The following is a 21,564-nucleotide window of genomic DNA, read 5'->3' on the forward strand; positions in this document are numbered from 1 at the left end:
AGACCCCGCGGCAGTTAGCGCTTGATTGACGTCGAAGAAGAAAAAGAACACAAGATCGGATTACAAGATGGCGGTCTGTGGACGTTAGCAAAGAAGGCCGTTAAGAGTTGTTGTGTTCTCTCTTGTGAATTTTACCGGTTGATAACAGGGCCCTCCTGTCGAGCTGTTTCACCTCGTGAACGTAATGTGTTTATGAATCGGCTACCGATACATTCCACGGCTATTGTTAAACTTTACTGTAGACGTGCATGTTTTTATATAACATGCGGGTGGAAACAAAGTTAACAGGTCGAGGCTAGGAAACCACCAGACGTGGTGTGAGGTGATTAGCTTGTTAGCTAGCCTGCTAGCTCCGGCTCGGTTAACCATGTCGGACACTCGGCGGCGGGTGAAAGTGTACACGCTGAATGAAGACCGGCAGTGGGACGATCGGGGCACCGGACACGTCTCGTCTACGTTTGTTGAACGTCTGAAGGGAATATCGTTATTAGTTCGAGCAGAATCAGACGGTGAGTTCACAGTTAGCACAGCCGCATTGATGCTACAGTTAGCTTAGCGTTAGCACGCGAACTTATGGTTGTTCGGACAGAATACAATTGGCCACTATGTGTACTTTGGTTATCTTATTGGGAATTGTTTCTTTGAGTTAGCTCTTTGAAGCCGGTGTTTCCTACCCGTCAGAACAACCAGTAGTATAATTGCCTTTAGATAAAATGCTAACATTTACTGAATAGCTGGTGCTAGCAAGCTCGTTGGTATAGCAGGCGATCTCAGTAGCATGGGGGGCCTTCAAAGTATTGTCTTAAATGTACAAACTTCTTATTACTCGGGTTAGTAAACCACTGTCCACGCAAAGATCATCCCAAAAAATGAACAGTGAAAAGGCTGATTTAGCGATATTAATCCCAGCTGTTAGTTGTAACGTAGTATTTGTGCAACATTGTTTTCTTCATCGTTTCACATTGTCTACTTACATGCTCTCTTTACGTTCTCTCTAACCTTTACGTTAGCTATGTGGCCACTTTGTTGTGAGCATTGCCTCTATAGCTCGGAGATGAAAAAGTTACCCAAGTCTTTGTGTTTTTAGGATCTCTACTATTGGAGTCGAAGATAAGCCCGAATACTGCATATCAGAAACAACAGGTAAGAATAGATAACCTGAGCCCGGATCCGCTACAGAAGACATGCCCGTGCAAACCTCCAGTATTTCCTAAATTAGAGTGGGAAAATGTAATCATTTCAACATTGAGGCCTATTGCTTGACAAGTGCTGCTACACAGATGCAGTGCAGACAATGGTAATGCAATGTCTGGTCCAAGTGTAAACCTCTTCACAATACCAGTGAACTTTGTTTTTCACCATTTTAACAATCGGCACAACAAGATACATTTGTAACACACATGCCACCTGGTTTGAGATAATAGATCTGACTGTAGGCAAAGTAACCACTATTCATTTTTAAAGGACATCAAAGGCTTGAAAGAGCTTGTGTGTGTTGGTAATATGTGACGTCGTACTCTTCTTGAGGCTTGTTTTGATAATGCTGTGTGTGTGTGTGTGTGTGTGTGTGTGTGTGTGTGTGTGTGTGTGTGTGTGTGTGTGTGTGTGTGTGTGTGTGTGTGTGTGTGTGTGTGTGTGTGTGTGTGTGTGTGTGTGTGTGTGTGAGAGAGAGAGCGCATGCAACTGTGTTTGAGTGTGTCCTGTAAATACGATAAGCATTTCTTTGTATACAGTTTGAAGTGTCTATTTCCTCCTACCAGGACACACTGATTGTCTGGTCGGAAGCAGATAATTATGACCTTGCCCTAAGTTTCCAGGAAAAGGCGGGCTGCGATGAGATATGGGAGAAGATTTGCCAGGTAAAGTAAATCCAGTTTTGTGAATTTTTTGTTTACTGGAGGGTACACAAACAGCAGTGGTGCTGGTTTGCTGAGTTCTATTGACACTACCGCAAGAGGCAGTACATTAATACTTCTAGTTTAATTCCTGACTTCATATCTACCAACTATTTATTTCCCAGGTTCAAGGCAAGGACCCGGCCCTGGACATCACCCAGGACCCCATCGATGAGTCGGAAGAGGAGCGCTTCGAGGAGATTCCGGAGACGAGCCACCTGGTGGAGCTCCCTCCTTGTGAGCTAAGCCGACTGGAGGAGATCGCTGATCTGGTTACCTCTGTCCTGTCTTCGCCCATCCGGAGGGAAAAACTGGCCCTGGCCCTTATGAGCGAGGGCTACATCAAGAAACTCCTGGGTCTCTTCAGAGTATGCGAGGACCTGGACAACAGGGAAGGCCTACATCACCTCTATGAGATTGTCCGTGGCGTCTTGTTCCTCAACAAAGCGGCCCTCTTTGAGGTGATGTTCTCTGATGACTATATCATGGATGTGGTGGGCTGCCTCGAGTATGACCCAGCGCTGGTTCAGCCTAAACGGCACCGGGAATTCTTGACCAAGACGGCTAAGTTTAAGGAGGTGATCCCTATCACGGACTCTGAGCTGCGGCAGAAGATCCACCAAACCTACCGGGTGCAGTACATCCAGGACATCATCCTGCCCACGCCATCTGTTTTTGAGGAGAACTTCCTGTCCACACTCACCTCCTTCATCTTCTTCAACAAGGTGGAGATTGTCAGTATGTTGCAGGTAAGGGTCCAAACCAGGTAACATGTATTTTTCTTGAAGGCACATTTATCAACAAGCCGTTGTCTTTTCTGTACCAGCTTTCCATTTGCTGTCGAACAGCTTACAGGTGAACATTTCTGGATCTGCAGTATTTTCCTAAATCTATAATCAGTTGCCAGTGACTGAAAATTGTGTAAGCGACAAAAGCTCATGCGTGTGTGCATCGAGTTTTGTCTTGTGACAGTTGAACTATTAAAATATACAATAATAAAAATATTTTTGAAAGGTGTTTGAAAGATCTATTGTACTGCTTGTAAGTGGATTTCTTTATGCGGGTCAGGTGATAATTGATGATAATTTGTACCACACAATCCTATTCATGATACAAACAGTAACGTACAGTCCAACCATTTCATATTCACGTTTTCTACATCCTATGATTGTATTTTAGGGCTCATGATGGCTGAAGCGGCTGTCTTTAAGAATCATGGGTTCCCTCAGTGTTTTTGATTCTAGTTGATGCTAAAGTTGAATAAAAAGTGTCCAGGATTAAGTTGTGTATTCCCCTTTCTGTTTATTTTTGGATTTTACGCCTTTTATTTCTTCAGTAGCTTGATTTCTTAACCCTTTTTTTTTTCCGTGTGCCAAAGGAGGACGAGAAGTTCCTAACGGAGGTCTTCGCACAGCTCACAGACGAAGCCACAGAAGACAGTAAAAGGAGAGAGCTTGTGAGTCAAACAGTTGTTACATCTCCAGGCTAGATGTTGTGATACTGTGTTTTTGTGTGGAAATGATTCATTCTGCGCTGCTAATTCTTTTGCACGGGTTAAATATTTACTGCCCGGTTTTCCGCACTGCTTTTGATGTCAATTACCTCTGTCCATTGGCTATAACCGCTTTGGCAACATTATTCATTCAACAGTGCAGACTGTCACTGAGAGGGAACTAGGAAATAATTGATTCTGTTCATGCAGTTGTCCTTTATTCTTTTGAAACGCTTTGTGTCTCTGTGTTTGAGACTAAAAATAAATTCTCTCACTGCTCTACACATGAAACAATGCTTGGGAAAAGTATTTTTGTCACTGACCTTTAACCGTTTGCTTTTAATCTGTCTGATCAAACGTTGCATCTTTTTTTTTCTGTAAATTTCAGGTGAACTTTGTCAAGGAATTCTGTGCTTTTTCACAAACGTTGCAGCCACAAAACAGGGACGCTTTTTTCAAAACTCTGGCAAATCTCGGCATTTTACCTGCACTTGAAATAGTCATGGTATGTTCTGCCCGTTACATGAATTTGTTGTTAATAAAACAGTTCCTCGGTTTATCACACACCATTTTTGTCTTTTGCTTACGAATAATCCAACTGGGGAAACATTTTATTGTGTAGAATTCTCTTTGTTCTGGTCTTCAACTCCTATTTTCCTCCTGTGCAGGGAATGGACGACCTGCAGGTGAGGGCAGCAGCTACGGACATCTTCTCTTACCTGGTGGAATTCAGCCCCTCCATGGTCAGAGAGTTCGTCATGCAGGAACCGCAGCAGACAGACGACGTAAGCCCAGTTTCATGTAGCACAGCGTTGATGTACTGTCCCCAAGTTGATTGATATTTGTATGAAATATTGTATTTAAATGATGTACAAATATACCGTTTACAGTATTTCTCTCATACATTATTTATAGCTCTGCTGCAGCAATTTTACATACAATTTATGTGCAAAAATACTTGCACATGGCAAAAAAAGCCCGACTGTGCACGTGAAGCCTTACAAGCCCTTAGAGCAGCAGACAAGAGGCAAAGAAAAAACTATGCTTTGTCTGCATTTGATCTACTAGTTCGATTAAACCCTCTTTTGTTTTTCTTCCACTTGTTCGCATAGAAGTGGAGCCTGTATAATTCACGGAATCCATAATCTTTCTTTATAATAAATTATCTTCTAGTAGTGTACGGGTTGCATACTGTATCGTGCTAAATCTTCGTTGAATTTCTCTTTTAATCCTTCGACGCCATCAGACCGACTGCATCATTTTAACTGTGTCTTCTACTGTGTGTTTTTCTTTTGTTTGCAGGATGTTCTGCTGATAAATGTTGTGATCAAGCAGATGATCTGTGACTCTGACCCAGAGTTAGGAGGAGCTGTGCAGCTGATGGGTCTGCTCAGGACGCTCATCGACCCCGAGAACATGTTAGCTTCCACCAATGTAAGCAGACCCAACACACACACACACAACGGTTTTAATGGTGGCGTGCAGTATAACCACGTATTGATGGCCAGGGTCATATTTTACATCATATTTCCCATAATCGCTTTGCCCCCAGACACACTGGTACATTTCAAACCCCTGTTGGTTTGGTCCAACATTAAAACATCAACAGCTTTCATGAAGTCTTGTTATTTTACAGAAAACCGAGAAGACAGAGTTTCTGAGTTTCTTCTACAAGTACTGCATGCATGTCCTGACTGCTCCTCTGCTGGCCAACACGGCACATGACAAAAACTCAAAAGGTGAGCTGGGGACAGAGACCTCACATAAACCAGAGTGTTTCAGACTGCAAGGTAAACGGAGAAGTTGACTGATTTATTCTGTGTCACGGCCTTTCAGATCTGCAGGAGGGATCAGCTAAGATCAACGCCGTCTGTCCAGGTGAGTGTTACTCAACGTCAACCATCAGCCCGTCAAAAACCTTGACTGGGGATTGTCGGTATTGGCACATAGTTACAGTAACATTTGAATTCTGTTTTAGTCTCTCTTTACTTCCACCTCCACCCACCACAAAGGGATACAATTACCATGTACTTCTTCATAATGGCTTAAATGATGAAGTCGCTGTAATGTTGAAGTACTTTCCCAATATAATTGCATCGTCTACAGCTTAATGTGAATTTGTGGAAATGTTGCGTTGCTCATTTGCTTTGTTTTTGTTTATTTTGTGTAGACAACTTCCAGACAGCTCAGCTGCTGGCACTGATCCTGGAGCTCCTGACCTTCTGTGTGGAGCATCACACGTATCACATCAAGACCTACATTATGAACAAAGACCTGCTCAGGAGAGTGTTGGTGCTCATGAACTCAAAGCACACCTTCCTGGCTCTCTGTAAGTTCACATGCCATTTCTTTCCTTCTCAGTTGTCCAACTTTATGAATCAACTTCTAAGTGTACAGTCGTGGGTTAACCGCATCTGAGCTGTGGGTCTGCTTTATACATCTCACACTATTGAACCTTGTCTGTTTTTGTCCAAGGTGCCCTGCGTTTCATGCGCAGGATCATTGGTCTGAAGGACGAGTACTACAACCGCTACATCATCAAAGGGAACTTGTTTGAGCCCGTCATTAACGCCCTGCTGGACAACGGCACCCGATACAACCTCCTCAACTCAGCCATCATAGAGCTCTTTGAGTTCATCAAAGTGGTGTGTAGACGCACAACACATGCACCTTAATGAGATGTGTTGGGTGCGTGAACGTAGCACTCAAAAGTGTGTTGGTTGTGATGTTCCACCATTTGTCTTCTCTCTCCAGGAGGACGTTAAGTCTCTCATAGCTCACATTGTGGATAACTTCTACAAAGCACTTGAATCCATCCAGTACGTCCAGACGTTCAAGGGCCTGAAAGGCCGGTACGAGCAGGAGAAAGACCGGCAGAGTCAGAGACTCAGCAGGTCAGAGGGCTGATGGGACATAAAGGTCAGCAGTGGTTGTCTTAGAGTTACGAAGACATGAAGGAAGCTAATTCTGATCACCTTTGTCTCTAGATATCGCAGAGATGCACGGTCGATGGACGAGGATGAGGAGTTGTGGTTCAATGACGACGACGACGACGATGACGACGGAGAGGCCGTGGAGAAGAGCCGAATGGAGGATGACTTCTCTGACAGCTACGGCAAGTACATGGAAGCCAAAAAAGGTGAGCTGCTCCGGTGTTGCTGCACGTACAGCTTCCCCTCCAGAATGCAAACAGTTTGCAGCACTTTTCAAGTTTGATATTTACAATCTGTGTCACTGCAGGAGCTGCCAACGGAGCGAATGGTGCCAACAATAACGGGAAAGCTGCCGTGATCCCACCTGCCTCACCAGCCCTCACTCCAAACAACAGTTCAACTTCCTCCGTCAAAACAGTTGCACTTCCTGCCACACCAGTAGTGAAGGTAATGATAAGCTGTTACACTCAGAAGGACATCATCTTTGCCTTGCTTGTTGCTTCCTATGTGGCCATTTTTCTCACTGCGTTGCGCCTCTTCCTGTTTCTCCTCCTAGACGGCTCTGGTCGGTTTGGTGGACTACCCCGATGATGAGGACGAAGAGGAAGAAGAAGAGGAGGAGGTAGAGCAATCTCCGAGGAAGCGGCCCCGCCTGAGCTCTTAAGGCTAATTATCCTCTGTTTGGTCGTAGTGGACGGACACTGAGTCCCTCCCATTCCTCCCTCCTCTGGTCGTCTCATTGGTCCGCGGCCTGCCTGTGCCACCTGTCAGTCTCGCTGAGGAGGCGGGAGAAGACAAGCTCCCACCTCACCCAGTCCCTCCCGATCTCTGCTGCTCTTTTCTCCCTCAGTGGAAGGAGACGGAGAAAGAGACAAATCAGTCTGTTCCTTCAGCCTGTTGATTTTACCTCCTTTTTTTATAACGGCCTCATCTAGAAGATCCCAAAATCCCCCTTTCTTCCTCCTGAGGGGGAAACACATGGAGTCTTTGCAAACTCACCCCTCGTCTTCCACTCTCCTGCTCTCCCGGCTCTGACCTCCCGAAACAACTTCCTCCTCCTACGTACCGACCAGAGAGGCTTCGGTGGACGTAGCGTTGCCAAGGCAGTTCCCCGACTGCTCTGATGCTATAGCAACAGCAGCAAGGAAGCTGCGGTACGACAGCCCCACCCCCCCCCCCCCCACAGGAACCCTCGCGTGTCCTCATTTGAACTCTCCCTCCCATCCTTCTCAACCCCAAACCAATGAGCTCCAGAGACAGAGGAAACCAGAACACAACCAGCCGCTCAGTCAGGCTAGCAGTGCAGCCATAGTTATAGGAAGCTTGACTGGCTGCAGCAGCGAGGGCCACCCTGTCACAGAACTGATCACGTTTGTCGGGGGGGGAGGTAGAGGGGATCTAGGCGACATAGAAGAATTAAATGAAATGTCGAAGAGACGAGGGAGATCACAAATGTACCAGGACGAAAAAAAACTCAGCAGAGGCTTAGATCCAGAGGAGCAGGACTCAAACCTACAGAAGCCATGGCGCCAATATGGCCAAGGCGCGCACACACACACGGCATCTCACACACAGGACTGCGTATGCCAGAAATCCTGTAGTTCATGACTTTGTTAAAAAGTACTGTACAGATGTTTTTTTTTTTTAATCATTTTTCCCTGATCTGATTTTCAAAGGGGAGAGAGGATACCTACCTACCTGTGTATTTTTGTTGTTGTTGCACAAAAGGTGGGGGTCCCTGTTCACCCTTTCAGTCCAGTTCATTTGAGTCAATGTAAAATGCTGGTTTTAAAAAATAACGTATTAAAACTGCAGTAAAGTCATTTTTGCAGCCAACATTTCGAGGATGTCTGGAGTTTTGTATTTTAGTGGCCTCCATATGATGCACACCCTTTTGTTTTAAGTAGATTTAGGGCACACTCTTGTTTTCAGAAGGTTTGAGACTCCGCCCCCTTCAGACTAGACTAGGTTCAGAGTTACCCCCACGTGTGAGCGCTGTAACGCTGCTAGTGGTGAAACACCAAGGCGCCAGAATGTTAAACGCCTGTTGAAGCATAAAAACAACTCTCCAGATCAAAAATACGTTGAAGGAATATCTTTCTTTTACATTTTTTCTCAAAGTTTAGTTCATATTCTATGATTGGATGAGCTGTTTATTCTCCCTAGTTATGAAAAGATGATTTAACCCCAGAGTTGATGCAGTTTTTCGAGTCAAATTGTTGCTTAAGTTGAGTATTTCTGACAACACACCGGTTTGATGATGGCAGAGGAGACGGTTTGTTGTTGGGTTGAAACATTTCTCATGTTGTAGCGTCGCACCACAAGCACAGAGGCCGAAGGGAATCGGAACTCACAGACGTCTGTCCAGAACCTCTGAGTCATGAGCCGCTGCGTAGGAGCACGTGTAAAAATATTATTGCCAATAATGTGCTTTTCAGGAGTTCAGTCGTACACGAGCAGCGGATTGTCTGTCGGCGTCACCCAACAATTTCACTGGTTTTGCCCTCGCTCTCTCCCCTTGATGAATTTGTACCAAGTGCATTTACTACCACTATCCATTCTTAACATTTGTATGAATTTATTTGATACGTTTTGAAATTAAATGTGACCCTGACATTGAACTTGTAAATCTGGCTTTTGTTTTCATAATTTACTGATTTGGCAACAAGAGCAACAAAATAATCTAATTGTTTCTGAATTATTCCTTTTGAGTCCAGATGGCTGTATTTGATCAAAACGCACCAAAAGCAAGTTTAGATATTACTGAGTGGAATACAATTTGTACACATTTTACAGCAAAGACTCGACATGTTTTTGTACCAGGAAAGTGATTCATGTTGAATGAAAATGTTCTAAATACAAACGAGAACACTTGGTGATGAATCCCTCTCTGCGTAACACCAAAGCACTCGATCCAGACTAAACCAGAGGATCGGTCTGAGACCAGGTACCTAAAAGATGGCTGTAGATTTTACACACACACACACACAGTCTGAGGTCGAGCTTGTTTCTATAAAATGATTTATTAAACAGCGTACGTGAAATACTGCGTTCCTTGTAGAAAGCTGCCGTGGCCCCTTCACGATCACACGTGTGTTCATCTTTGATGAGGATGAGCTGCTACAGTGTGATCAGCTTCATGGTGGACCAGCTGACGCTCACGACAAGACTCGCTAATGTTACCCTCACCTGAACGTAGAACTCTTCCACCAGCATTAATAACTGATATGTCGAGTTACTCTTTCACCACGTGTGACTTTTTCTGTTTTCTACAGAGAAACGAGCACAGATGTGTTCAAAATCACTCCTTTAGTCACTGGTTTACTGTGATGAGCAGAGGAACTAGTCATGAATCAGTGCAGTGTTGCATAATAAACATCGATACTATCAAAAGTGAAGCGCTGCATTATCAGATCTTTATCAAGTAGTGTACATGCAGCGAACACAGTTTTCATTCCAATGTGGGATTGTTTTTTTTGAGGCCACTATATAGTCCATACATTCTGCATTTAGAATTTGGACGCAGACTAAATGACGGTACAGTAAATGTAGTGCTAGCAGTGGCAAATACGGAGCGCTTTGGACACAGGTGTGTCTCGTGATGTGAAGTAAAAGCCATCTGGGTTCCCCACTCCACTCTAGTAACACTGGCTGCATATTGCCTGGCTGGTCTTTGTGTTTTCTGCACCTTCTCAGTCAGACATGCCCGAATACTTGTGTGTGTGTGCTCATACGAGTGGAGACTGTCACATACTGGTACATCCACAAAAATAAACGCAGATGTACCTTCTTCCCGTGAAGATGGCGATGAAAATAACTCTTTTACGATCTGTGTTACCCAAAGTGAATGATCTGGCTGAAGGAGGCAGTGTGAAGGAAGCCGTGCGTGATTAACGGAGTAAACGGGGGATATCATTTGGAATATTGCAGTTATTTCTTGATCACTTCCTCTTTCAGCTTGTCAGCCAGATGTTTTCTCTTCTGTAGCTTCTTCTTCTCCTCAACAGATATCTCCTGCAAGAAGAATCGGACAGAAATAATAATCACCGCCAGTGGCTTAAGACAAAGTGTTGAGGGAATGAAAAAGCAGTGGGGAATACCACCAGGTATACACGATTAGCTATAGAACTAAACAAAAGCAGCTGCTATTGGAAATATGGCAATGCGACACATTGTCAATGTTGTTTATAAAGCTTTATAGCTCTAAAGAGGATGTGCTGATGATTTAAAATGCTAGCTTTCAGTTCAAAACCATACAAGTAGCTGGTCAGTGGGTGTGATTTCCCGATCCAGCATGTAAATGAGACCTTCTCTTTAGTAAAAGACTGCGGTCTGTTCCTTTTCTGTTCTCGGGGGGGGGGGGGGGGTTGTGACAGAGCACGACAGAGACAGTTGATGGATCACCTTCTGTTTGGTGGAGTTAGCGGAGTGTTGTGCTGGAGGAGCAGGAGGAAGAGGAGGAGGAGGAGGGGTACAGGCCCCATTCCTCTGGGACCGCCCCACCGCCTCCTGACAAGCCAGGTCAGGTCAGAAACAGGCAGAAAGAAACGAAGATCAACAAGCCGACAAATGAGTCGACGGGATGGTTGTGAAGGAAAAGAAAGAAAAACCAGGAGGAAAAACGTGGGTTAAAGAAAAGCAGGTGAAATTAAGAATGTAGTTTTGGGTGTAAAAGATGAATTTTTTTTTACCAAACTGAAAAGAATGTAAAAAGTCTAAATGATAAAACCCTGTCACAACTTCTTACCGTGATTACCGAGAGACACAACGCACAGCCAGCGTTACCCTGAAATGATCTGTAGTCTGTATTTACAACTTCTCCAAATAACTCTAATAGGACAATATGAGGAAATAAATACTAAACATCATCAGCCATGTTGTGCTGTCAGACCTTTTTGTGAAGGGAGAGGTTTAAAGGGGGACACAGGAAGAGGCGGGACTTACTGGGACGGCGGTGATGGTCTCCTCCGGCGGGGTCACCTGCTTGGTTTTCTGCTGCTCTTTTTTCAGCGCGTACAGTTTGTCTCGCTGTTGACGCAGATATGCCGCCCTCTCCTGGAGCTGCTCCTGCTGAGACGCTGTTAACTCCTGCAGGGAAGAGGAGAAGGAGGTGAAACGGGAGGAGAACCGGTACAACACAAACACGATGAAGGTTTGTGCCCATTTAACTGTTTTCCAACTATTTTAAATTGCTAAAAATGAAGGAATTTGGGATATTGAGGCACTAAAGAGCAAAAGATAAACAACAAACAGGTATGTTTATCAAAGTTATAAGTTAAATCATTCTAGTGCCATTTTACATTGAGTTGTACTGGATACGTTTGTTATGCACTGAAGTGATCTCAGCTGTTAAAACTCCCAGATTCTTGTACTCTCCAGATTAAAGCTACTCAGAGGAACTTCCATTTTGTGCTGGGCGCTTCCTGTAGACCAAAGCAGTTCTCGACCTCTAATTTGACTGCAAAAGAACTGTGCTTACAGAAGCAAGAGGACAGACTCACAGTATATGGCTTGGAGAAGCCAGCCTCCCTGTGCGCCTCCTCCAGACACGCCTCGGCTGCAGCCTGGCTGACGGGGGCTTCACCAGACTTTACTGGAGCTCTCACTGCTGGAAGGACTCTGGACTCCACACCATTACTGCCACAATCTGCACACACACACACACACATGTTGAAATCAGTTTGATAACTCGCAGCGTTCTCAGGTTGGTTGTGAAAGGAAAAGAAAAGCAGTGAACCAGCTCAATGAGTTTTAATAAGACAAAGAGAAGAGCAGTTCAGAGTTGGTGGAGAAGAGTTTGAAGCTCTTCTGAAATACCTGGTGTGGGTTTAGACGTGGAGCTGCGCTTAGCTGCACTTTTCCTAGCTCCTCCCACTGGGGCATCCGTCTTGCTCTCTTCTTTGGTGACACATTTGCCGTTGACCTGGAGGAAAGGACACGCACGCATTAAAGGGAAAGTCATGTTTCCTCTTACCTGTAGTGAGTTGCAAAGCTTTGGAGATATCATCCGTGGGATGCTCTAAGCTCCAAAAAATACACTTGAAATAAACTCAACAGCAAAGTCTCTTTCCAGAAATCCTGACCCAGTTACTCGTGATAATCTGAAGACTTGATGTGAGCAGTTAACTTTTGTTAAATGTCGTTTTTTTCTCCAAAACTCGAAACCAAAACCATCTAGATCGATAAATAGCGCGACAGGTAAAAGGAAACATATGTATTTTTGATTTGGGGATGAACTGTCCCTTTAACATGTTGGACAGATGACACAAACGCTACATCAAAATCAGCCCACTATTGCGACGTGCTAATGCTGCTACAACCACATGTAGTCCTCAGATTGTAGACTTGTAGGCACTAGTGTGTGTTACTGTAAACATTGGTGGATTCTGGAAAAAAAAACACAAGCCACATTTTCCAATTGACCTGATTCTCTTTCTCTTATTTTGGTAGTACCTCATCAAACTGGTCAGGGAACGATCCCGACCGGTGAAAGACTCAGGATGTGCATTAACATGGGCTCTAAATATCTACAATGTTCAATGGTGTGTAAAGTGCAAGAAGCACTTCCCCAGTCTCCCTGCAGTCAGTAAATATTTGAATCTATTGATACTACGCAAGCGACCTCATTAAAACTACAAAGCTTCTACATGACCGAACTACTACGCATGCTGTGAAACAGAAGACTACTACCTGGCCTCGGGATGCACTGATACTTTTGAATATTATGCCAATACTTGTGTACCATGCAGTACATTTCGGTATCAGAATATTCAAAACCCAATTCACATACATTGAGTTTTACTTGTAAAATGGTATTAATGCATCCTTAGACGGGCCAGTAAACTGTGTTGTATTTATTATCAGGTCATTGATTAAAATGGTTCCGTTACCAGATGAAATTCAGTGGCAGTGTTTCCGTTCACGAGTGGGACGTGGTGACCATTAGTGCGGCTGCTGTCACCATTCCCCTCAGCTGTGGTCTGAGCAGGGAATGAATTGGAGACAGTGTCACGTTATATAAAAGGCGAGATCGGGCTTTAAGGGGGAAAAAAAAGTATGTTGGCAGTAACCATTAAGCATTGGTAGTATCAGGTACTGCACAACGTACAGTCCAACAACGGCAACACAGAGACGCTGCTGGTCTTACAGGTCTTGCCGGTCTTACTTGGCTCATGGTGCTCTTGATGCCTTACCTTGGCAGCGCTGCTTTGTTGGCTGGGAGCAGTGGAGGTATTCTGGGCTTCACTGTTTTCTGCTATTGGCTTATCAGAGCAGCTGCTGGAAGTGGAGCCAACCTCTTCGCCTAAAAGCAGCCTCCTGGACATTTCCTCATCATACTCCTCTTTTGACTGTCTGAGGGAAAAAAAAGAAATATTACATTTGAATTTGTCTGATTTTTCTCTGTGCATAAATTAGCCCAAGCAGAAGTAATTGCTTTTTGTCTGAACTGGTCCTGATACAGAGCATTCAAGAGCCCCCGTGGACTGTTTTAAGAGTCTGTTTAGCAGCCCAGGTGTGGTACGAGTGAGGCTAATCTACAGCTAAGCAGCTTCTATTGTACATTTAACCTTTGGCAGGTGGAACAAATGGACTAGAAGCTAGAATAAGTCAGCAACGTCACGTGATAACCACAATATGCCCTCCCTTGCTGCCAGGCATCACCAGCGTGCCACACAGATCCTTCAATTCGGTTTATTTAACAACTTCATTTGAATTAGAGGAGACTTCAGCAAAGCGTTTGCCACTACGTGTGCAGATAGAGAGAGATGTAACAGAGCAAGAAAAGGACAGTCGACAAAACCGTTCAAGATCAGCAAGATCTTTTTAAGATTGAAAACGATATTGCAGAATTTGTCTGAAATAGTTTGTTTAACAAAACTGAATGAATGACAGTGGAGTTGAAGTCATTCCAGCTGTGACTGTGTGTCGTCAGAAACCCTGTGAGGATTTTATAGCATCCAAAAAGGACTGATGGCTGAGATACTGACAGCACAGCAAAACAGTTGGAATGTCAATCAAGTCTAAAACTGCAACCGTCTTATTTAAATGGTGCTGTAAACCACAATATAGTGAGCATGAGTTCAAGTCAGTCCGCCAGCTGTGAGGCTGCTGTACAGCTGTGAGGCTGCTGTACAGCAGTGAGGCTGCTGTACAGCTGTGAGGCTGCTGTACAGCTGTGCTCTGACACAGTTTACAGCACCTGAGAAAAGCCTTTCTATAAACCATGTTGTGTATTTTGTGGAAATAGAGGAAAAAACTCAGATCGAATTACACGATGGCTGAATTAATTCATTGGTAAAAAACAATTAAATTAATACAGATCTACTGACCTCAACTGTTAGACGTTTTACAGAATAGGTTCATTTACATATTTCAGCCTAAAAATACAAAACCAAAATGTTCTATTGAGTTTGGTAGGTTGTTGCATGTGCACAGGGTTGTGTGTGTGTGTGTGTGTGTGTGTGTGTGTGTGTGTGTGTGTGTGTGTGTGTGTGTGTGTGTGTGTGAGGGAGAGAAAGATAGCAAGAGAGTGACACAGAGAGCAGAAGAGAGAGAGAGGTGACTTACTTGAGAACTTCCTGCAGGATTTTCATCTCTTGATCCTGCAGCTCTGTCATCACGTCCACACCATCAGTCAGACACTCTGGGAGGGCTCCTACACACAGAGCAGGCGTATCACTTGCAGCTATGTCAGAAGTGTTTTCCTGTTTGTTTGTGTGTGTGTGTGTTATGGTCCAGCCTACCGTTCCTTTCTTTAATGACTCTGAGGGCTTGAAGCTGCAGCTCCATGTTCTTCTGGACCATCAGGGAGCGAAATATCTGGAAGTCATCTGTAGCCAGAACTGTCTGGAACACCGACTGAACGACAAAAACAGCAACCACATATAAGACCATGAAAAGTCACTGTGCCCACAAGGTACCAGGTAGAGAGACGCAGCTGTGGCTGATATACTCAACACACTCAATCTGGAAGTAAAGATCAATTTAGTCAAATGTTCAAACTTGTCCAGAAGAACCTTGTTGCATAGCTACACTGTTTTGTCAACATTACCGAGGTCTAAGAATATTTCACAGAACAGAAACGAAGGTATTGATCGAGATATCAGGGTTCCTATGAGGATGTTCCTGCTCTGTTAGTCCTCGGTGGTTCAGGACAGGATGTACAGTACGTCCAGCGTGTACACTCAACTCCAAGTCCCGACACAAATGAAGCTGTTTGCAAACAGAGTGCTACTTATGCCTTATCTGTGACATTAGCTTCCTACCTGTATTCAAAGGTCTGCCCCCCCCCATCTCGGCTAATGCTTGGACAATCTTCCTGACCAACCAAGATCAGTGTTCTTCGCTCAAGTGGGTCATCAGGTTTTCAGTCCATGCTCAGCATCTCTCTGCAGTCTTTCCCGTCTTCCTTTGTCAGTCTCTCTTAGTGTTTCAGCCTGAAGCCCAGACCTACAGTACACCCTGTGTCTCTGAGTAACTTAATCACAGAGAAGATACAGTCCGCTACAGTAGGTAAGTCTAAAGAGGAAGGACACTGCAACACAATACAAAGTAACTGAGTTATGCTGCGAAACCGTCTCAGATAAAAGTAATCGAATAAAGGAACTTATTATCATCAGTCAGTGATTCTGAGTCTGGGCCTTGTTTTTACTTTTCTAGCATTTTCTATCAACTAATTAAGGTAAATTGTGTTCTGCTGATTTTACTATCCAGGACACAAAGGGGAAGCAAGCAATCTCTCATATAAAAGAGCCTAAAACAGCAAGAAAAACGCAACACTACACAAAATAAGGCCTTCGTACTACTGTTTGTGTGACTGCATGATCCTGTTTGAAGATACAACTCTACTGTTAATCTTTCTTCGAGGAGAGTTTGACCTGCTCTGTATTTATCTCAGTGGTAATTAATGAGATCCATGTCTGCTGAGGACTGCGAGGAAATCCGTATCCGTGTCCCTGCCAATCGGACACGTCCACTTTACACCTGATGATCAGTGCAAAGGAGAATCCAACGACAGGCTGGAACATTTGAAACTGTCACTAATATTATAGAGTTAACAGGCGCCGTGGGAGTAAACATTTGAACACATGTTAAAAGGGCACAAACAGGAGTGTGCCAAGTCAAGTTTTTGGTACAGTTATGAAAACATGAGAGATTCCTGATGGACCAGGATACAGGCAAAGAATTAATAAAAGAATTGCTTGGAACTGACAGATCTAAATATGTCACAAATAGGCCCGTCCACGTGCAAAGAAAATCGAATGCAACAAACACTCTTACTAATTGATTTCTTGTTCATTGATTTAATCAACTCATTAACTGAGTTTCTCCACAAACAATCACAATTTTGCTGATTCATCAACACATCTGCCTTGAAGGAGGAGACTAGCTCTGTTTGGCACCATCTACAAAAGCAGCATAACTGGGGTTATGTAAGCAAATCCTATCCGAGATCCTCCAATCCAGGTTAACTTGCAGGCCGGCAGTGGTGTGCCAGCAGGGAGCTCACAGTACCTGCAGTGTTCTGGACTTGGCAAACGGAGAGGTGCATGCTTCCAGAAACTGCTGCTCGTCCATGCCAACCTCCTGCATGTAATTCCCCAGCAGCTTCTCCACCTACCAAAAGCAAAGCAGCTTACATCAGTCCAGTTTGATGAGTCACGAATGTAAAAGACACTAATGAGTAATGTGTATGGGACAGTTGGACCAAATACTATACTCACCAACTTCTTATACTGCTGGTGGATCTCTGTGTATGACAACTTGTTTTCATCTTCGTCATCAAAAACTAAGAAAAGGCCAAAATAATACCACATGTAATTCAACATGGATACTGTGGCCCATAGGAGGCATGTGACAACACGTGTGTGTTTTGTAGCTTAAATTACACACATTAAGGTAATATACGTGACCCTTTTGGTAGCCGAGGTCTGTAAGTTACCTTTACTGACTTATGACTTGCTACATTGTGTCGACTTGCTAGCGTTATCTGTGTCCTTTGTGGCTTCACATCGAGGACAATGTTGTGATAAACTTGCAAAAAAGGACGCGTATTACGGTAAAAAAAAAAGCGAGCAAAAACAACGCAGTCGCAAGTTAGCGTTAGCTTAGCCACTGCGCTAACGGTGCACCGCTTCCAGAAGAAGCTTTACTGTGAATAGACATACAGATAAACGTGTTTTTACCTGTGCATTTGTTCTCCATGAAGTCCGTGACGGGAATGACCCATTCGGGACTCCCCAGGTAGCCAACGATGCTCTCTACGACCCACTCGCTGTCATCCTCAGCCATGTTGGCTGCTGCTGAGTAACAACAACACCAGCACCACCACCAGCAGCACCGCTACACCACGAATATAACGTTACACCACCCAAACCGATGGACAAAGACATCTAGTTGATTGTCTCCATTTCATCGTCACAGTGGCGGGTTTCTTTCCTCCTGTCTTGACGGGACGGGACGGTCTCCGGGGAGAGAAAAAAGCGCACTCATGAATTTGCAAGCCCAGGATGGTGACGCCTAATCGGTTGCTAAAGTAACCGTTACGTCATTCTGACGCTGTACGAGCTCATGCTCGAGCCCGGACGAGTAGCGGCCACGGTAAGTATTCAGAAAGTACTAACACCATACTGGACAAATACTAAATGTACTTCAACGTAATACTTAGAATTATGGATTTTGCATTGAAAATGTTAAAATATAAAAGTATGTCAGCATAATTAAGAAAATGCACCAAAATGTATTAAAAGTAAGTTCTCATGCAGAAAAATGGCCCTTGTGACTGTTATACTGTTATATACTGTATTATATAATTAGATTAGTAGGTTAGGACTCATGAATTACTGTGTTAGCTAGCTGTAGTAGATTTTACTATTTTGTATAGCACTAAAACTATACATTTTTCAATTTTTACGACAGAATTTTCATTAATTTTATTTAGTAATTGATTCATTGGTTTGTTAAAAAAAATCACAATTACCCAAAGCCCAAGAGAACTAATTCAAAACGTACTTGTTTCAATATTGGTCCTCAACTTGTTTTGTCCAATTTCAAAACCTCAATATGATAAATAATGATTCAAATTGTTAAAATAATCTAAATCAAAAGCAGCAAATAATCCAAAAGCAGCTGGAGTTGCATTTTTGCATGAAAAAAAACTATGCATCATATTTTATAAACTCTCCACATGTTTCATGCATTGTCTTGATTTGTAAAGTAACTAACAAATAAAGCTTTTGAATAATTGCACTAAAAAATTTAAAGTACAATATTTACCTCTGAACTGTAGTGGAGTAGAGGTATAAAATATAAAAAAATCTGTATGTTCCTGTAGTAGCCTGAGTGTGCTGAGCCAGACGCCTGTCCATTCAGGATACGTGAGGCATCTGTGCAGTGATGTACTAAGCATTTACTTCTGAGGTAAGCCATGCTGCTTTAATTAACAGCCTTTGTGTTAAGGAAACACAAGTCACTTATACTTATGCTGAAACACAAACACACACGCACACACACACTCACACACACACACCTACACACACACACACACACACACACACACACACACACACACAGAGACACTAAACAGCGAAGAGTATTTTTTTTTATTAAGAGTAAAAACATAGCGCTCATATAATTCAGTCGTGTGCATTAACAAGTTTATTCAATAAATATACATTCCTTCTGTGTTTTTTAAAGGTATATACGCTTTCATTAATATCTCTAGAAAGGCTCATAGCTACTGTGCACACTTCATAAAGGCAGGGCATGCAAGCAGCAGTCATGCCGAAACAATTCAATAGAATAAAGGTAGGCAACATTGAAACGTTTTACATTGAATGGTGCTTCAGTCTGTTCAACTTTGAGCTACAGCAAACCTGTCGACCCTTCTGACTTCAAGCAAACAGAATCTTTCACTGTGACAATTGCTCAATTCTCTTAAATCTCACTGGATGGACGGACAGACGGTAATTCAGAAACATTCCTATGTTGTTTTTGCTTGGATTTAATAATTTGCATGTAGCAGATTGTAAACCGTTGCTGATTAAAAGTGTAGTCCTGGTCCCTGCTAACTGGCAAACAGTAAACAAGTAATACACACAAAGACTTGGGTACAATCATAGACAATAACAGCAGCGTAAAGTACTGAGACTCCAGTACAGCTCACATTACAAGCAATACAGTGTGTCGACGTAGTGCTTCGCAAGAAAATATGTAGACTTTTGTGTTTGCTGCATATAAGTGTGTCATGAGATTTTTGGAGAGAAAGCAGCATTGGAAAGTTGTTTTTTGTTTGATGCATATTACAATGAGTCATAATTATTGATTTATATATGAACTATTCTATTCTGAGTACAATATGTGTTCTCCTAAAGAACGATCTTCTGATCACCCCATATCAAGAAATATTAGCTATCAACATCATTTCAGTTCAGACGTAAGCAGGAAAATCAGTTGCATTTCCATGTCGCTGCCTTTTATACATATTATACATTTTATAAGAATTGGCATACAAACAGCAGTTCCGAACAATGTATTTTAAAAATGCCTTTATATAATTGAGACGACATGTCCTCTCGCAAGACTCTAGAATCCTCTAGATGGCAGCATTCATCCGTCATGGCCAGATTACAATTGTCAAGTGGTGTGTTTTGTTTCATTTTCCACTGGCATCAGTGGGTCAGCTACATGCGTCCTGTCTGTGCACATGTTGTGATGCACGTGTGTGACCAACACTGGGTCTATGTGGTGGCTTTAACCTGTAGCAATAAAAGAGCAGGCACAAATACTGTATGCAGAATACTGGCGATATCCACCAAAAATGATGCGAAATAAACGATTATTTCTGGTTACAGCTAAACGTCCTGTGGATTCGGACTTCAGTTTCCTTGCAGAATTAAAACATGCAATTGTTCTTCCTGCTAAGTGAATTCAGACCAAACCCTCATTACACCTGTGCTCCTCCTACATTAAAGCACTGACCATAACACCTGCATATTGTCCATGGATACATGGCTTTGGAAGTAAAAACAATGTTCCTACGTTACAAACTCACAAGCATTGTTGCAAAAACGCTCACGGAAAAGAGTGTGTAAAGGTCTTAAACTGACATGAAATCATTCAGAAATGCAAATGAAAGTCGCCACAAGCTTTCAGTCAAAAGTGAATACGTTGTTCTATACTAACAATCATGTATTTGTATCTCCACCTCCACACGGTAAAGGTAATATATGTTCAGGAACAGGCAAGACATTACAGGCAACAACGTCCTTGAGGTTAAACTGCAGCAACTGAAACTGTCAAGCTCTGTTAAAAATGCATTGTATTGATTTGGCTGACAGCAGAGACCCTCTGGTCCCTGTTTGTTCAATAAGTCACAAGAGTGCATTTGAAAGACTACTGTAGATATCTATTGCATTCGTCTCATTTTCCTTGGGTTTGTATATTAGAACTGGATTTATTTTCTATAAGGGCCGTACCAGATCAATAGCCCCTCTTCCTCCAGGGAAACATACTTGTAGTTATTCAATGGCGGCTGCCGATTGAAAAACTCCATGCCACGGTGCATTTGGTGTCATGTAATAAAAACGTCATCTGTTGTAATAAACGCAACAGATGACGCAGAATAGGTGCGTCATCTAATTCAATTATGACCTCCATGAAACAGAACATCTTGATGTACACATGGCGCTGTGGGGCGATAAATGACGCATCATGTCCTGGATTTTGTAACCGCTGTCTGTGTCTGTGTCGTTCAGTGCTTCTGGTGTTGAGATTCAGACGTGGTGGACATGATTTAATCAATCCTTTTAGAGCCCCAGCTCCTCAACTGTGGGTCACCAGTCAAAATGAGTTATGGGGTTATATCCATTACAGGACCGATGGTTATGCTTGTCAGCTTTTAGTGTGACAACAATAAAAACCTAATGTGTACACATAAGGTTGTCTTGTTCTTTAATGCCATTTGACATTGGAATAAATGAACAGTTTATATAACTGATAGTTTTGGATTGATTTGGTCTACATGAGGCCAAAGTATCCACAACCAATCGGAGTGCAGTGAGTGTCGTGATTCTTCCAGGCATTTTCCCCCCTTTTAAAGGGTGATAAAAGATGACTGCCACACAACAGCTAAAGTGACATATCATAATTAGGCAGTCGATCCTTTTCTTAAGAGATCTCAACAATGAGCAAAAAGTTATTACATAAGTAGAATGCTTCTAAGTTATTATTACAGTGTATTAAT

At 43.1% G+C, this 21,564-nt stretch overlaps 2 protein-coding genes across 3 annotated transcripts; one reads left to right on the forward strand and one right to left on the reverse strand.

The window, feature by feature from the left end:
* Window positions 1–83: 83 nt before the first annotated feature.
* Window positions 84–8,941, forward strand: ppp4r3b (protein phosphatase 4, regulatory subunit 3B). The gene is made up of 16 exons (XM_079280875.1): window positions 84–509; window positions 1,088–1,143; window positions 1,761–1,859; window positions 2,021–2,644; window positions 3,274–3,351; window positions 3,776–3,892; window positions 4,056–4,172; window positions 4,690–4,821; window positions 5,024–5,126; window positions 5,224–5,265; window positions 5,558–5,716; window positions 5,863–6,032; window positions 6,142–6,281; window positions 6,375–6,526; window positions 6,628–6,767; window positions 6,877–8,941. Exons 1-16 carry the CDS (start codon window positions 368–370, stop codon window positions 6,982–6,984), a joined length of 2,379 nt encoding a protein of 792 aa, XP_079137001.1. The 5' UTR covers window positions 84–367; the 3' UTR covers window positions 6,985–8,941.
* A 422-nt stretch (window positions 8,942–9,363) lies between these two features.
* cfap36 (cilia and flagella associated protein 36) lies at window positions 9,364–17,824 on the reverse strand. Of its 2 annotated transcripts, XM_079279628.1 has the most exons (11): window positions 17,507–17,824; window positions 17,045–17,109; window positions 16,836–16,937; window positions 15,065–15,179; window positions 14,889–14,976; window positions 13,514–13,673; window positions 13,211–13,300; window positions 12,138–12,243; window positions 11,822–11,967; window positions 11,265–11,408; window positions 9,364–10,334 (listed from the first exon to the last, which is right to left on the reverse strand). In XM_079279628.1, the coding sequence occupies exons 1-11, from the start codon at window positions 17,610–17,612 to the stop codon at window positions 10,251–10,253; spliced, it is 1,206 nt and encodes a 401-aa protein (XP_079135754.1). In that variant the 5' UTR covers window positions 17,613–17,824; the 3' UTR covers window positions 9,364–10,250. The 2 variants fall into 2 exon arrangements, with proteins under 2 accessions (XP_079135754.1, XP_079135755.1); XM_079279629.1 differs by lacking the exon at window positions 13,211–13,300.
* Window positions 17,825–21,564: the final 3,740 nt, after the last annotated feature.

The sequence above is a fragment of the Melanostigma gelatinosum genome, assembly GCF_949748355.1.
Source record: "Melanostigma gelatinosum genome assembly, chromosome: 12".
Taxonomy (NCBI): domain Eukaryota; kingdom Metazoa; phylum Chordata; class Actinopteri; order Perciformes; family Zoarcidae; genus Melanostigma; species Melanostigma gelatinosum.